This window comes from Lytechinus pictus, chromosome 12 (genome assembly GCF_037042905.1).
Source record: "Lytechinus pictus isolate F3 Inbred chromosome 12, Lp3.0, whole genome shotgun sequence".
In the NCBI taxonomy this organism is placed as follows: Eukaryota; Metazoa; Echinodermata; class Echinoidea; order Temnopleuroida; family Toxopneustidae; genus Lytechinus; species Lytechinus pictus.
In genome coordinates this window covers 4,963,620-4,981,164 of record NC_087256.1, presented here as the reverse complement: position 1 = coordinate 4,981,164, position 17,545 = coordinate 4,963,620, and the positions used below count along the sequence as shown (strand labels likewise).

General features: G+C 38.7%; 1 protein-coding gene across 1 annotated transcript in view; it reads left to right on the top strand.

Annotated features, from left to right (window-relative positions):
* LOC129273409 (fibrocystin-L-like) overlaps positions 1–17,545 on the top strand; it is a 64,665-nt gene that overhangs the window by 44,863 nt on the left and 2,257 nt on the right. The window contains exons 40-59 of the mRNA XM_054910436.2: positions 360–2,012; positions 2,311–2,556; positions 2,764–3,015; positions 3,244–3,489; positions 4,045–4,212; positions 4,642–4,878; positions 5,258–5,781; positions 6,469–6,643; positions 7,069–7,231; positions 7,824–8,056; positions 9,388–10,218; positions 10,611–10,815; positions 11,087–11,252; positions 11,477–11,854; positions 12,263–12,659; positions 13,295–13,455; positions 13,699–13,810; positions 14,540–14,702; positions 15,936–16,096; positions 16,716–16,988. Of these exons, the coding sequence (XP_054766411.2) occupies positions 360–2,012; positions 2,311–2,556; positions 2,764–3,015; positions 3,244–3,489; positions 4,045–4,212; positions 4,642–4,878; positions 5,258–5,781; positions 6,469–6,643; positions 7,069–7,231; positions 7,824–8,056; positions 9,388–10,218; positions 10,611–10,815; positions 11,087–11,252; positions 11,477–11,854; positions 12,263–12,659; positions 13,295–13,455; positions 13,699–13,810; positions 14,540–14,702; positions 15,936–16,096; positions 16,716–16,988 (6,744 nt within the window). The remainder of the gene's footprint in view (positions 1–359; positions 2,013–2,310; positions 2,557–2,763; positions 3,016–3,243; positions 3,490–4,044; positions 4,213–4,641; positions 4,879–5,257; positions 5,782–6,468; positions 6,644–7,068; positions 7,232–7,823; positions 8,057–9,387; positions 10,219–10,610; positions 10,816–11,086; positions 11,253–11,476; positions 11,855–12,262; positions 12,660–13,294; positions 13,456–13,698; positions 13,811–14,539; positions 14,703–15,935; positions 16,097–16,715; positions 16,989–17,545) is intronic.

The following is a 17,545-nucleotide window of genomic DNA, read 5'->3' as shown; positions in this document are numbered from 1 at the left end:
TTTGTTCAAAACACTGAGCAGGAACCAATCAGACTTGTTCTTTCACATTTGCAATTCAGTGCAAATCTGTCTGTTGCGGGGGCCTGATCTTTGTTTCAGTATCATGTTTATATTCAATGCACAAGTCTAAATTTTCACTCCGTTCAGAGAGATAGGCCTACAGTTTTCTCTCAAAACCATGAAGGTAAAAATGATTTTAAGAAAATCAAATATAGTGTGATATCAACTATCTGGAGCTTTGTAGAAATTTGTTATTGATTATGATTTCCTGCATCCTAACCACCTTCCCTTTCCTGGTGTGATATCTTGCTGCCCATAATAATGATCTTCATTTTTTGTTTACTTCTTGTTTACAACAGATCAATTTGCTACCCAGACATGTTTTCAAGGACGCTTTGGTGCAGAAACTGTCACTGATCAGTTTGGCTCACAGATCATGTTCTTTGCCAAGGAGCAGGACACCCATCTGGTTCGAGGTCGTTTTGAATATGTGGAGGTGACCCATGCTGGTCAGGCTTTCCGTCTTGGTCGCTACCCGATCCATTACCACATGAACGGCAACATCACTGGGTCATACGTGAGAGGATGTGGTATTCATCACACCTTCAACAGGGCCGTTACTATTCATGGTGTCCACCATCTCCTAGTGGAACACAATGTAGCTTTCAATGTGATGGGTCATGCCTTCTTTCTGGAGGACGGAATAGAAACCAAGAACATCATCCAGTACAACCTTGCCGTCTTTGTGCGACCAAGCAGCAGTTTACTGAATGTGGATGTGACTCCTGCCTCCTTCTGGGTGACAAACCCTGATAACTACATCCGTCACAATGCCGCAGCTGGTGGTAGCCATTTTGGATTCTGGTACAACATGCCCTCCCACCCTGGAGGACCATCCTTCACAACATCTGTCTGTCCACGGAATGTCCAGGTCCTAGAGTTTTACAACAACACAGCTCACACCATGGGATGGTACGGTATTTGGATCTTCCCAACATATTTCCCTACGACAGATGGCAGCTGTGGTGGCACTGCTGGTCACACTGAATTCCACAACCTCACAGCATGGCGTACCGAACGTGGAGCAGAAGGTGTTCTTGTTGGACCTATCCAGTTCCATAATTTCCTCATGACAGACAATGAGAAATCAGGAATCGAGTTCCAAACCGTTGGAAGTGTTTGGGGAGATGATGGTCCAATGGTCAAGGACTCTGTTATTATAGGATACACACCTGAACTTGCTGAAGGCCAAGCGGCGAGTCGATGTACATCAGCTGGAATCCACTTACCAAAGTCCAAGTTTCTCACAGTGGATGGGGTGAAATTCATTAATTTTGATGAAGACAGATGTGTTACACTGAGAGCATGTGCTCATTGTAAGCCCAGACAAGGAGGCTTCCAACATCGCTTCAAGAACCTCATCTTTACTGATTCTCCAAACAAGGCTGCCTTCCAGTGGGAACACGAGACTTGGTTTGAAGATATGGATGGAACCCTGACTGGGAATGCTGATTACATTGTTACTCCTAAAAACAACGGTCTACCATCCGATAATTGCGACTTTGATATGGAAGGCTTCAATAAGGGTGTTGATGGGGCAGTTTGTGATGAGTCTGTCAAATTGCATAGAATGGCCTTCAATCAAGCATTCCCTACATCTCTGAATTACAAGAACACTATTATGACCAACAGTCATGGTACAACTGTTATTCCTTACAAGAAGAAGAGACTCACTCATCCAACTGGGTGGATGTTGACCCTGGTGGAAACAGAGACATACAACTTTTATTTTGAGAATGTTGATCATGTCACCAACATCTCTTACTCGGCCAGGTTTGATGAATTCAGTGATGGGGACTATGTAATCATGAACCACAATTTCACCCAGAGTCCAGATGCCTTTGCTCTAACAGGACAGGTGACAGAGAATGTTGGACGTCCTCTCGATTACGTGGAAGACGAAAATGGGGAATGGTACTTCAACAACATGACCAACAATCTGTTCTATCTCAGTAAGTTTTAATAATAGCTCATACTTTTCGTTTTCAGTGTCATAAACAGTACTAGTATCTTATTTTTCCAATCTGATATTCCACTCTACTGTTCTTTCTCTTAAATATTCCCTCCATCATCCTTTGAGGAAATTATAAATAAACGATTTTATAAATAACCAGAGAGTATTAAGATTTATGCAATTATAATTATAAATATTATGTTGTAATGTTACAAATATCAATCAAAGAGATGTTCAACAAATTTAATTATAAAATGTGTTTAATTAGATTACTTATTCTTACATTCAATATGAAGTTTCTGGAAAGGATCAGAACTCACCAGTGAGTCGGTCAGTGAACCTTGATGTTTACCGCTGCTACTACAAGGATTGCATCCCACCTGTCCCAGAGGCTCCACCTGCACCTCCTGATGGCAGACCTAATAGCACCCTCTACTGGAGTGATGCAGCAGCTTGGGAAGATGTCACTGAGGGATGGGGTGGTAACACAGGATCAGGCAGCAGTGTCCCAGAGAATGGTGACAATGTCATGATCTACCCAGGTAAACCTTATGATGTCTTCAAGAATGAATGGAAATATTAATTCAAGCTAAGGCGAACCATCAATCTTAAATTCTGCTGAGATTCACAATTACATGCATGTGGCTTACAGTACTAGTTCAGTGATGTGAATGATTATGATTTACCCTTTTCTTTATCAAAGTGAAAGGAAAGACTTGACAAATGTGACATTTTGGTCTGTCTTTCAGGACGATGGATTGTGGCCAATGACACCCTGCCTTGGATGCACAAGCTCTTCATCTATGGTACCCTGGAGATTGATGACTCCAAAGACATGGTAATCAATGCTACCTACATCCTGATCCAAGGTGGACGTCTTATCGCAGGATTCAACGAAACACGACCTTTCACCCATGAGCTCCGTATCATCCTCAATGGTCATCATTTCACCCAGGACATCCCTCTTCCTAATGGACCCAACCTTGGATCCAAGGCTCTTGGTAGGTTCTCACATCAAACAATTACTTAATTCTTTGGGTTTTCTATATTCGATTGCTGTTAGATTATTTATTCACATCATGTAATGAAGACAAAGTCATTTAAGTAACCCCTAATGGGTTTGCTTCCGCAGTGTTGCCTGTATTTAAAAACTAAAATGGAATGCATCATGTTCATGTCTTTAGGCCTTACCATTATTTTCTTCTCATTCTTGCATATCTTCTTTTCAGGTGTCTTTGGAACCCTGGACCTCCATGGTGTTCCACGGGACGTGACATGGACCCACCTTGCCTCAACAGTTGAGGCAGGGGACAGCGAATTTACTGTGGCAGTCGATACTGATTGGCGCGTGGGTGATGAGATCGTAGTGACAACAACATCCTATGAGCAATGGCACACAGAAACCTTCAGAATCTCCTCTAAGACAAATGCCAGGACTTTCAGTGTTAATGGAACATTTGCTCATATGCATACAGGTAGGTTGCATGATTGTGATTGGATTGCATGATGTGTACTACAGTAGCATCGTCTCATTGAACATTATAGCCAGGTCAAATTTCAAGATTCAGCCCTTGAACCATCATCATACCAGACCTCACTCTTAAAAATACCTGAGACCTAAAATGCAACCCATTTCCCTGTACCAGCAATTTCCTTTGAAGCAAATAGCTGATCACCCACAGACAGCATTTGCCACTAAAACAATTACTTTAATTGAAAATTACTCTTTGTCTCAAAAAGTGTTTGGATTTTATTTGTTTTACTGTGAAAAGGGAAGAAGCTTGTTTGTGGAGCATTTCATGAAAAATATTGTTAGTGATTTTACCGACTAATATGCCCTCAACCAATCAAACGCAAGGATTTCAAGTAGCATTGAATGTCTGTCAGCAAAAATCACTGACAAATATCTTCATGAAATGCTTCTCTTTAGAACTACCTTTTAGAAAGCAACAATAATCTTTAACAAGTGACTTCATCAACATGTACATATCGTCCTATTGATAAGTGTATATACTTCTTTCTTTGCACAGTGGAGTCAGCTGAGATCAATGGCAAGGCCTACACCATTGCTGCCGAGGTGGGTCTCCTGACACGCAACATCGTCATCGAGGGAAATGATTACGATCTGCTTTTCGATGAATCTTTCGGTGCAAGGACAATCGTTGGCTCTTTCATCCAAGATGGAGAATTCTATAGAGGTATAGAGTTCATGATATCGCATTTCTAGATTACAGCATTAGGTCAAGTGGAAAATAACAGATCGGTGTTCACTTTGTTGTATGGAGTGTTTGCTTTGTTACAGGGAGTCTGCATTGTTTAAGACACTGTCTTCTGCAAGCTAAGAGCCCTGTGCCATAATGTTAATATTATGGTAACTTTACTATCTAGTGACAAAATCAAGCATTTGTGCAGCAGGGCCAGAAGAAACAAGATGATAACATGAAATTGTATGATTACTGATATACCTCGGAATCAAACCATATTGGATGCATGTTTTGTTAAAATTTGATGAAATTGCTTCATCGATCTCAGAACTGCTGTAGGCCACAGCACCTTGACAATACTTGATGTTATCCTGTTACATTTTCTTACAAATGCCTTCTCCTTTCCAATCGTTCATTTTACAGGCTCGGGTCACTTTGCCAACATAGAATTTAAGCTGACCGGTCAAGAAGGATGGACAGACTTCTACGATCCTCGCTATTCTTTGGCCTTCTTGGACATTGGTGATGTCCTGGAGGATGCTGTACCCTCATACGTCCATAGCTGTACCTTCCACAATGGGTTCAGCCTTGCCATTGGTGTCTTTGGAACAGACAATATTGAAATTGACAACAATGTCATTCACCATTCTGTTGGTTCAGGTAGGTCTGATTAGATGTTGTTAACGGCTGTATTAAATAAAATCTGTTACATTTATCATTATCCATCATATTTTGGTCTGCATAATTTGCATGGGTAGTATAAAAGCGTATTCGATGAAAGGCCGAAATCTGACAAATTCCCGTAGGCTTATGTATAGAATTTGTTGTTCAGCAGTTAACGTTTATCGCCATCCCCCTCATCTGTTCCTTCAACAGATGTGTATTGATTAAGGTGTGTCACAATTCTGTATGTTTTAACTTAAGTTTACTAAATCAGGATTCAATTGTCAACAGTACAATATGTACCACTAATCAGTAAACCTCCCAACTAAATTTACTACTGTATGTCTTGGTATTTTCTTAACCTGAATTCCTCCAGGTATCAAGACATATGGAACCAACACCATGATCACCAATAACCTGGTGAGCTTGATGGTGTTCCCAGGAACATACCAAGACAGATTCGAAACAGAGAATATTGACTGGATGGGTGGTATCGATGTTGTCGAGGCAACAAATCCCATCCTCATAAACAACACAGTGGCCGGGTCTGAACGGGTTGGTTTCAACATCAAGGGAGAGCTATGCAGTGACCCTAATGTCTGGTCCAACAATGTGGCTCATTCCAACTACCATGGTGTGCACATCCTCAAGACAGGACGTGACCCTTGCACGAAGGTCAACGATTTCTTCAGCTACCGTAACCTTGATTACGGACTCTATGCTCTCACTCCATCTACCCTCGAGGTCACTGAATCTATTTTCGTTGATAACACAGCCGGGATGTTGGTCCATGACTACGGACCATCAGCTTTGTCTCATGTACGTGCTGATAAGCATGTTCTATTGAAGGACTCTCTCGTAGTTGGATACAGTGACAGTTTTGATTGTGATGTTGATAAGGTAAGTCATCATAAGTTTAAAACTTTAAAAGGATATTCTAATAGAAAATATTCATTATATAAATTGACCTTCATTGTCTCATAGCTTATGGTTCAAGGAAAATGTCATAGACGGGTTAACTCTACATTTTAAGCAAGGGGTTTTCCTGAGTCAGATAGTCAAAGATTTGTTGACCTCTTGACAAAGACGTTCCAGCATTTCTGTTTCAAAACTCTTTCTATGTGATATCAGTACCTTTGATATTTACACGAGAGATTGCAGTTTGGAATTACACCTGAACTTCACATCATCTTACTAGGTGATAATTTAAGGAGACTCGTACTTGGCACTGCCTGAAAAGAATGGGAAGTAGGAATAATGTATTCTACTCTTAACATATTGACATATTAAAAAATCACAGGTTTAAGACAAAACTTGTTATTTGAACAAAGCAAACATACCAACAATAGGCATTTATATCAGCATTCTCACTCTAAACTTTATCCCCAGCATGCTTCCATTTGTCCATTCATCCTCATTATTCTGTTAAGGGTGATTCTCTAGCAGAGGGATTACACAACCTCTCCACATTATTTACCTATAAGCTGACCACTACTTCAGGTGTCTTGAAGTACTGAAAGTCAAGTGGGGCTTTTAGTGGTGTACAAGGGGTTTGATCATGCATATTCTGGTACTTTCTGTGTCAAGGTTACTCCTGAAGGGGCAGCACAGAGTAGCAAACAGCGAGCTACCAAATCACCCAATGGTGGAACAGTCGGTGTGTACTTCACCTCTTTCAAGGGCTCCTCAGGAGGTGCTCCATTCAAACCTTTTACTTCTGTCATGAGCTACCCAGCCATCAGTGGCAGGACAATCCTTCAAGGTGAGTATCCCTAGGGAGTGGAAAAGGTTCATTTAAACATTTTACTTCTGTCATGAGCTACCCAGCCATCAGTGGCAGGACAGTCCTTCAAGGTGAGTATCCCCAGGGAGTGGGCACTGAGAAGCCCATGCATACATATTGTGGGTGCAAGTCTGTGTTGACTCAAATGACTGGAAAAACAAGACCGGGGAATGTTATCAAGTTTCAAGAAATATATCAATGACCATGGTTGGTTCACAAAGAAGTAAATCATGCTATGTAAGTGGCATCATGCACATATTAATGAGTGTTAATCATTGGTGAATATGCAAAGTTTGCATCCTCAGATCATAAGTAGATCAATGTGTTATATGTGCAGAATCATGTCTTACAATTGTTCTTTTTAAACCATATTGTTATTCTGAATATCATTGTCTTCCGCCAAGGTGTAACATTTGCCAATTTTAATGACAAATGTTCCTCCGGAGACAAGGTGATCATGACGAGCCCTCAAAGTGGCGATGCCATGCACCCCATGGAAGTGGAAGGACTGACATTTGTTGATACTCCTACCAAGAATTATATATGGATCCATCGGCCAGCCCTTGGGTAAGTTCATCACACAATCTTTATCATTCATTCTACTCTGTAAGTTTTAATCTAAGATTTAGACATGCCTTCCTCAATCGATGTCATTTTCATTATCCTTGTTGGAAATCAAGTTTTCAACACGTTTCAAAAATTTTAGGTCACATGGAAGAATAATGTTGAATAACAGTTCTACATTATTCTTCTTCTGTATTACTACAAGACAACATCCAAGGTATCACGAAGCTATCACGAAAACTATTTTATCTCTTCATCATATCTTGATCCATCCTGTATCTCATTCTTACTCTTTCTCCCTCTCTCTTCCCCTTTGCCACCATGTTTCTATTAGAGAATGGGGATGATGGTTATTAGATACATATCACTTGCATTCTTTTTCAAACTTTCTGCAATAATCTCAGATATTTAAGAGCTTAGACCTACGGAATCGATAGAAGTTTTTGAAAAAAAAATGCACAGAAGTATGAGCTTAGCGTCACATTCAAAGGCGAATTGTGTCATATTTCCATTGCTATATTTCCATGCTAATGTCAGTAGCAAAAAACATTAAATCCTAATCCCTTTGTACATTGTCAACACAATTTCTCTGCAGCCTGGTGAATCCTTCTGATTGTGTAGACATGGACTGTGATGGCATGAAGAAAGCCATGATTAAAGATCATGATGGGAGTCTGCTGGGAAGTCCAGGATCTGTTATACCTGATTCCGCTTTTGAGTGGGACGGGGATCCAAGGCGTGGACTCGGAGACTACCGTATTCCTAAGATGATGCTTACCACGCCGGATGGCGCCAGGATTCCAAAGAATGATATTGCCCCTAATAATGGTAAATTGTCAGTTTTTATGTCGTGATATATTTTCTAAAATCAAATAATAGTCCTGCTATATTATTAATAAAGGAAGTAGATTAATAAACATGGATGATCAGAGGTACATTTTTAGCATCGTACCAGAAGAAGGCATTCATAACTTTTAATATTATTATATATTATTTTTTGAAGGACATGTAGATTACGGTATGTACATATATACAGTGCTTATCAAAAAAGTTTACACTTTGAAAAAGCCCTGGGAATTAAAAAATATACAACATGTGGGTAATTTTTCACATATAATCATGGGTTAGGGTCTCATCTATCTAATGAAAGTAAAAGTTTTGACAGAATGTTACACTGGAGTGAGCACTGTCCATTTTTGTAAAGCTCGCAGAAATGCTTGTTTTCATGCTGTGTAAAGGGGAAAGGGCAAAATCAAAGTTACCCTGCGAAAAATTTCTCATGGATTTCCCTTGCACTTTTAGTCAATTGAAATAAAATGGATACATTGAAGCATTTTGTAACAATTTTGCCACCCAAATTGAAATTTCAACACTTAGTAAGCACAACCTTTACCCATTTTTTGTGCCAGCTGGATCTGAGGACATAACTGAATCTGAAAAAAAGTTTATATCAGACATCTCCAGCATTTTTTCACTAAGTTTGTATCATTTAAAGTGGGTTTACATTTCATTTTTCATTTAATACTTGTTTTCTCCACACTTTTCCCAATCTTGACAATGATTAACAAAATGAAAATGAAGCCTAAGCCATTTCATGTAAATCACAGCTCAGTGTAAAGCAAATATTGTCACGATGGCCTCGGTGTGCGGGAAGTGGGGTAGGGCGCAATGCACTCTTCGAAGTGTTTTGGGCAAGGAAACAACTTAAAAAAGATAAAAGATTATAAAAGATATCATCAATTTTACTAGCTAAATTCCACGTGTTCTTCATGATTGACGTCTACTTTTATTCGCATAACTATTTCAAAGTTCTGCGCAAATCATTTTTCACTAACTTTTCAAAAGTAAGTGGTGCTCACTCAAGCGGAAATGTTTTTCGACAGCTATATCGTCATTTGCTTAAATGGATCACTACCAATGTTAAATCTTCAGGATATTACAAATATATAATTTTACAGGATTTTTTCTAAGTGTAAATCTTTTTTTTGATACGCACTGTAGATTATCAAGACTGTAAGAATGTAAATTTGCTGTGATTGGATGAATGTGGAAAAGCCAATGAGTGGGATTTCTGCTAATAGATATATATAATAGGTATAATAATAAAGTCAAAGTCAATGATGATATGCTAAATGAAAAATGTTCTTATGTCCATTCAGGTATCATCCGTAATGATGACTGCGAGTGGAGTAACAGATGGCAGGCCTGGGAATGCCATGGTCTAGATCACATGATGATGATTGTAGAAAGTATGGATGCAGACACCGAAGTGCGCCGTGTCTCTCCTGTTGCCCTTCACGCTGATGGTTACGTGGATCTTATCAACGGACCTCAGGACCATGGCTGGTGTCTTGGCTACACTTGCCAGGAGAGGGTCAGCACCTTCAACACCATCGTGGCTACTGGCAAGAACTATGAGCTCTTCTTCACAGGCACCAATCCCCAGAGTCTTCGCTTCCATCTGCTGAACGCGAACGAATCCCAGGCACTGACAGTCGGTATCTGGTATGCCAATCCTCAGCGCCTGGACGTCTATGTCAACGGACTCTACATCATTCCGAACAACGGACAGTACGTTAATGGTGGGCTTCAGTGGATTGCCCCATCTGCAGGTACTGACTTCATGCCTTCCCTTGATTCAATGGTTCTGGGAGAGAACTACTTTGACCGTGAATATCAGACCCTCCACATCCTTGTCCGAGGGTCTACCTACGTCGAGATCAGGACCACCCCTGTAGTCATCACAACCTTTGGCGTTCCTGCTGTTGAGGTTGATGATTTCTTCGAAGAGAATCTGGTAGAGAACCTTGCTAACTTGCTGAACATCGATGAGTCACAGATAAGAGTTGTTGAGATCATTTCAGAGGCTAGTCGGAAGAAGAGGTCAACTGGTTCTGACACAGAAGTTGTCATAGAAATTGGAGCAAATCCAGTTGCATCTGTTTCTACTGATGATAACAATGGCACAACACCTGCTCCTTCTGGTACAGGTAAGCCATAAACTTACTTTTTTAACATCCAAAATAGTGATGATTTTAAAGATAAATAGAGATTCAATATTAATGTTAGGAGTAAATGTGATGCAGTTAGGCACAGAATTCTGCATGACCTCAAATCTTCAGAGGAATTGCCTGTTTGGGTTTTTTTCATATTGGTTAGCATAATTATATATGCCAATTAAGTCTTCATGATTCATTACCCTTGTTTTTTTATAAACAAATTACCATAATCCAATTCAGGTATTGCATGAAAAATCTGGAAAACACATTTGATAATTTTAGGTGAACATTCTGTTATCTATGAAAAAGGAAATTCTGCATAATTGTATGTCACCTTGAACCCTGAATGATATTCCAAAAACCTTTCTCTATCACACCTACAGCGGCACCAACAGAATTGAGCTTTGACGATCTGACCGATGTCCAGGCCATGCTTGCGGACGAGATGCAGACTGGCAACCTTGGAGACAGTCTGGGAATCACTATTAGCTCTATGAGCATGACTGACCCTGTGGACACTCCAAAGGATCCTACAGGAGGTGTAAGGGCTACCAACATGACTGGTGGACCAGCCAATGGCACCACCACGTAAGTACAGGAGAATTTCATCAGATCCTGTCAATGTCTTTTTACCATTTTTATGTATGTAAACAATGGTCATCTAGGTGATTTTTAAGGACATCCTAATGTATGTGTATCCCTTCAATGATAGTACTATAGGTGAAGCTATGATAGCAAAGAGTTGGTTACTTAAAAGACCATTTACCGTTATATCCCCATTGGTAACTCTTGTAAAATGCCTCTTGTGGAAACAGGACCCTTGTTAATCGCAATCATTCCTTGGTTTTAATTGTTGCAGGTTTGCTGAACAGCAGGCAATGGAGGAAGAGTTGGCTCTGGAAACTGTTGGTCAGCCCACAGTGTATGTTGTTGCATCTACCATGGTCCTTGAAGTACAGCCAGATGATGCCATCGAGCATAGTGATTTCGGAATCCAACCAAGGATCAAGGTTCTTGATAATCAGGTAAATATATCAAGTGCTTTTTGGTAAACTATTCATTCCTCATACATTCATCCAAGTATTAATCATGTGTTTGTCCATCAATGGCTCATCAATCAGACACTAATTCGTCAAGTGCTTTTCAATCAGACACTTGTCCATCAAGTGATTAATGAAGTGCTTGCCCATCATATGCTTATATTCATGAAGTGCTTATATTCATCAAGCAATATTGTTTTTTCTACTAGGGTAACCGAATTGAACAGCTGGGTACCCCTACCAGTCCATGGCAGGTAACTGCAACCATCAGCAGCATGTCCTCTGAAGGCAACATAGGATTCAACTCCGACAACCAAACCATTTCATTCAGCGGAGGCTGGGCCAACTTCACTGACCTTGGTGTCAACATCAGTGCCACTGACCTAGTCCTTCAGTTCACCATCATCTACCCCAATACATCCAGTCTGACTGTTAGCAGTGAGCCTTTCGATGTGGATGTCCAGCCTTATCATCTAGAGATCATCACAGCACCTTCTTCGGATGTGATTGAGAATGAGCCATTTGAGGTCATTGTTGAACTCAGGGAGACACAGACCGGTGATGTGCCCACGAATCTAGCTGATAAGGTAGGTTACTTGTAGAGTTCTTTGACTTTTAGGGAATCACATGGGAGTTTAGAGTATATATTCACCCTCTAATCTTTTATTTTTGTAAATTTAGATCAGCCAATCTGAAGAAAAATCCTGCTTTCTTAATTATTGTATGATTGTTGATATCCAAAAAATCTCTCCCCTAAAGAAGTACTTAATTACGTGTTCGGACTATGTGGCATAAAGAAACATTACTCCTCATAAGATTTTCTGTTTTATATTAAGAAAGAAAACAGGAGTTAAATTCTCAAAATAAGACAAAATTTCCATTTTTGCATTTCAATACACTGAAATTGTAATCATGTTTTTAATATATTTTCTACTAAATTGTTCACATATGATTTTTTTTACTCTACCAATGTTTTATTACCTTGTTCTTAACAGGGCTTTGACTCCTGGCCAGTGACAATCTCAATTTCTGACCCTACCAACTACCGAGGTGAACTCGTTGGTGATCTCAGTACCCCACTGGATCTATCCACAGCACAAGCCTCCTTCACCCTTAGCATCAACGAAGCCAGCTATTACTACATCCTTGATATATCTGTAGTCACATCACCCTCCAGCGCCTACCAGGCTAGCACCAGTCTTGACCCGTTCAATGTCGTGGCTGAAAACACCGCAGTGAACTCCGGTGAGACCGCATCACTTACGATCAGGTTCAACTATGACTATTCTAGCATTGCTCAGGGCAACGAGGAGCTCATTGCTGCCAACTTCTTGAATCACATCACTCCAAACTATATGAATGCTACCTTCTCTAATGTCCAGGTGTCAGAAGGTAAATAAAGATCTCTTTTCATTGGATTCTTGTCTTGACAACCCCATAACTCCTCAGAAACCTTGGAGACAAGTTAAGTGTGACTTAAATCATGCAGAAACGCCAGTGCAGTGCACACATGGTGTATATCGTGTTATCTCATTGATGAGTACCATAAAAATGCATTCTAAGTACAAGTTAAATATAAGTCGCAATGATCTCTTGTGTAATTAGACTTTTGTTGGTCCCTGCTTGATCCTCTGAAGCAAATTCAAAAGATACCACCCAATTCAATCAGAGCTTGCAGTATACTAGGTATTTTGGAAGAGCATACATACACAATCATGTTCATACTCTGTACGTTTGAAAAAACAATATTCTCCTCTGTGCTATATTTTTCTCTCATATATGTACCTTTCCTGTGTAAATTTGCATGCAGTCAAGAGATGGTCAGTATTAATTTAAAACAAAATTGAATTTAAAAAACATCCAACTTTGATTAATTAACAAAAATTGTGTATATGATAGTTGTCTTTTAAAGGATATTGTATTAGCATTTTTCCTCTGTTTTTAATATTCCTGACATCAGATAAATGCAAAGGATTATCACATTGAACTAACTAAAAAAAAAAATTCCCCAAATATCCCTCCGACAGGATCCATCTTGATCTCGTTTGACATCACCGGCGACGTGGAGACCGTCCAGAGCCTGATCTGGGAAGACATTCTGGACGGTGACCTTAGCTTGACCTTTAACGGTCAAACCCTATTGGCTGAAGAGTATCTGATGGTAGATGGTGCCCCCTATGAACCAACAGTGAGTAGTAAATTCTTTCTCTTATTCATAGAGACCAGTGACTTTTATATAGTCACTATAGGGATTTGTGAAGCAATAATTCACAATTGGTCAGTCATGTGAAGGACTTTTAGTGACTTGAAACGATTGTCAGAAAAAAAGCACTGAAAAAAGTGCATCATGGATCTACTCTTGATTATATGACCATAATTCAGTCATTTCGGTTATTTAAATATTACTTCAAATTAATTATCTTTCTTTCAGTCAACTTCAAGTGGTCTACCAATCTGGATCATCATAGTAGTGGTGGTAGTAGTCATCGTCCTTGTTGCCATTATCATCGTTGCAGTATTCATGGTCAAGAAAAATAGCCATGGTATGTATTTCACATTCTAATAATTGGTACACCTTAAGCAGCTATACACACCAACATGCAAAATTGCATCCGTTATCTTAAAGTAATAATATTTATATAGATAGGGAATGTGACTAGTTGAGGTCAAAACACACAAAACTTCAGTCAAACTGAATTTAAAGTTGCTATACAAGTTGAGATTACCAGATTAGAGATTTTAAGCTGGTCACTCATTAGAATTGATCAATAATATCCAAAACAGAAAATTTTTGAGTTAGAAACATAATGAGGAACAAGCAGGGATAAAATTTGAGGTTCATTGCATACTATGCATGATCTGTTCATCGGAAATCTTCCCTTCAAACGATACATTGCTCTTTGTTTGTTTGGCTCTACTTGCAGACCATAAATTTTCTTAGTAGTAATTCTGTGATGTATATACTGTTTGTGTAATAAAGGTAATGCATGTACACCATGTGCACCTGTTTGGTATCAGCACAAGGTGTGATTTGTCAGCTGGCAGAGTGGTCTCCTCAAGCACTGTAGGTTTCGAACCAAGTTAGCATGCGTAATGCCATCATTTTAGGAAAATGTAAAAGAAGAAAAATGGGGGTCAGATGTATAGAAAGTTTTATTATTCAGTGGCATTTCGCTGGAGTATCAAATGGTCTCAATTCTGATTATTTTTATGATCAAATAATACAGATAATTTTTTATTAATTTCATCATCGATGATTATGTTTGATGCAGGTAAAATAACTCAGATGGATGAGATGCCCCTTGCTACCACCAAGGAGTATGGTGATAATAGTGATATGAAGGTGATGAGCTTTATAGGTTCTGAGAGTAGTCTGGTCCATCCATCCCTGGCTCCTACCTTGCATTTCGATCGCACACCAACACCTGATGAAGGGTGAGTCTCGAGGCATCGTTCTGGGTCCTGTCTTACCAAGAAATATGTTTGATCCGATCAACCTCAATTCTATGGAAATCCATCATTGTCATGATATTTTCTCCAATGAATTTGAACAATGTCATTGTATAAGCACACTGAATTTTCAAGAAAGCATTGAATGTATGAATATACATCATAGTTCAAAATATTTTGAACAAACATTCATTAATAATAATAATAGATGATGATGTTGCTGGCTTTCCTTATTTGTGGTTGATTGGATCAATGACAACTCTTTGTAAGCCGGGGCCCTGGTCCCGTAAGACAGTAGTTGATCACAGGGATATTTATGATTGATTACATTTGTCATTATGTTAAATCGACTTAGAAATCCACTTTACGAGTTTGAAAGTATGTTTAGGATCTTATAACTCAAAGTTTAGTGCCTGCTCATAATGTGATGTTATGTTCAGTCGACATCTTTTCAAGTCTGAAAGCATTTTAGGACCTTGTAACCCAAGCAAAGTTTAGTTCTTGATCATAATCTAACCTCTAGGATCGATTACATTTATCTTTTGTGTTCATTCAGCATACAAATAAACTTTTTAATGTCTGAAATCATGTTTAGAATCTTGTAGCCCAAATAAAGTTTATTACTTGATCATAATTTGATATTAATGATTTTATTTTTAAAAGTATATGTTAAGGGACCTGTAACTCAAAGCTTAGCACTTGATTACAGGATTGATTCTTGCGATAGATTACATTTATCGTTAAGTACAAACAAGCGTACAACTCAACTTAATGATCATTCCCTAGGCTTTGGTTAATGGGCTCCGGATTAAGCACTTTATTTAATTTTACTTGACTTATCAGAACAGATTGAAGAGTCCCCTTGTCTCCCTAACTTGGTCCTTTCATCTTGCAAGTTGGGGGGGGGGGTGTCCAGCTGGCCTTTGGTTGTATAAGAATACCCTATAAATCAACAACCCTAACTAACTTAGTGTTCAGATTTGGAATATTAACCCTTCACTGTTCTGTATTTCATTGAAGATTTTTTAACAAATAAAGGTTTACCCGTAAAACCTCTTATTTCATGATAATACACATTTTCCATAGACCCTACATCTATGCATATTGTGTTTCCAACTTAGTATCATTTTAGTTCAATCAATTTTGCTTTGCTGTTATGTTGTATTATGAAGGAGAAATGAATGCATTGTATATTTTCATTGTTGTCTTTATTCATAGATTGGTCAACAAGCATCTCCTGTTTGATGATGAGACAGACAGCCAGCGTAGTACCTTGTCGGCTCGTAGCCGCTCTCCAGGATTGCACTTGGCTCGTAGATCACCAGAGGTCGCTGTTAGTGCACTGCCTCCTGGTTTCTTAGAAGGCCAGCTGGAGACTCGTAAGCATAATTTATTTGTTGTGTGACATTTTTTTCATACAGACATACATGTAATGGTCACAAAAGCAGCACTGAAATATTGTAGATTGCTGTTTAACTGTAGTATTAATTGTTTTGGTGAAGAGGGAATGTCCATTTGATGATCATTTGTTAAATTCAGCATTTTCATAAAATTCCTTGTACTCACAATATTTTTTCACTTGCAGCTACTTTATAAAGCCCGATGAGAGCTTATTAATTGATCATAGGTCCGAATTTTAATATGAATTGCGTTGAATGAGGTGAAATCAATGATTGAATTTTCAGTTAATCGTGAAGCTTTTTATGTGTTGGACTAGGATGTTAGTGATGATGGACAAAATTCTATGTTATCAAAATAAAACTTCAGCAAAATATCTACTTATTTACAAAAGTTGCAATTCCTTGGCCAAGTGTCTTTATTGCATAGTTAAAAATAATGAATGCCTAATATCAAATTAACACTCGAATGAATCCTTTTACCGTTAACAAATTATCTTATCAGTTTTTGTGTCCTTGTGACATATGTCACTTTAAATACATACTCACATCTAATTGCAATCCAAATCTGACACCCCTTCCTCACCTTGACTGTCTGCAGAACTCGCCGATCGCGTCAAACTCTTCATCATGGTGAAGAACTCCGACGGCACATTCCAAAAGCTTGGCGAGGTCGCTGCCAACATGGTCGGTACAATCAGCCAGCTACGTCATGATCTCAAGGACACTGCACTACCTCACAAGGTCAGGGACAAGCCTTTTGTTATCCTCAAGGAAACACTGGCTGAGATTCTACCAGGCGATGAGAAGAAGCTGATGGTTAACGAGGTCTACTCCTCTGATTGTGTTCTCCTCAAATGGGTCGACAATGAAGGTATGCTATCAAGCTCATCATTTCAAGTCTTTTATTGTGGATGAAAATCAGTTTTCAGATACTCTTTATATTTTGAAATCAAGAACTAATATCATTAATTTTATTCCTGTGAAGTAGTGCTTTGATATTCAAATGTGGTAAAGTGATACCCCTTCCTGTCAACAATAAATTATGAAAAAAAATGTCTGGTAAATTAATAAGTTTGAAGTAAGTAATAAATGAAAGTAATAGATATATGAACAATTTAATTACAAATTGAAGTAAATAATGAATGTTTAAAGAAATAAGTTAGGAATAAAGAATAAATAAATAGATATAAAATGAATAAATTAATAAATAAATTATTAACTAATTTCAAGAAATGAACAGTAAAATTTTACATCGAAAAACTGTTCAAGAACTAGTGATTACAAAATAGCATTTCTATACCCATCATGCATTCTCAAGACATAACTATGCATGTGTTGTCCTGTGTTGCCTGCGTATTGTCACATTTGACTCATTTTGAAGCATCCCCAGAAGGTGTTTGGCTTACGATCTCAATTAAATGTCTAAAT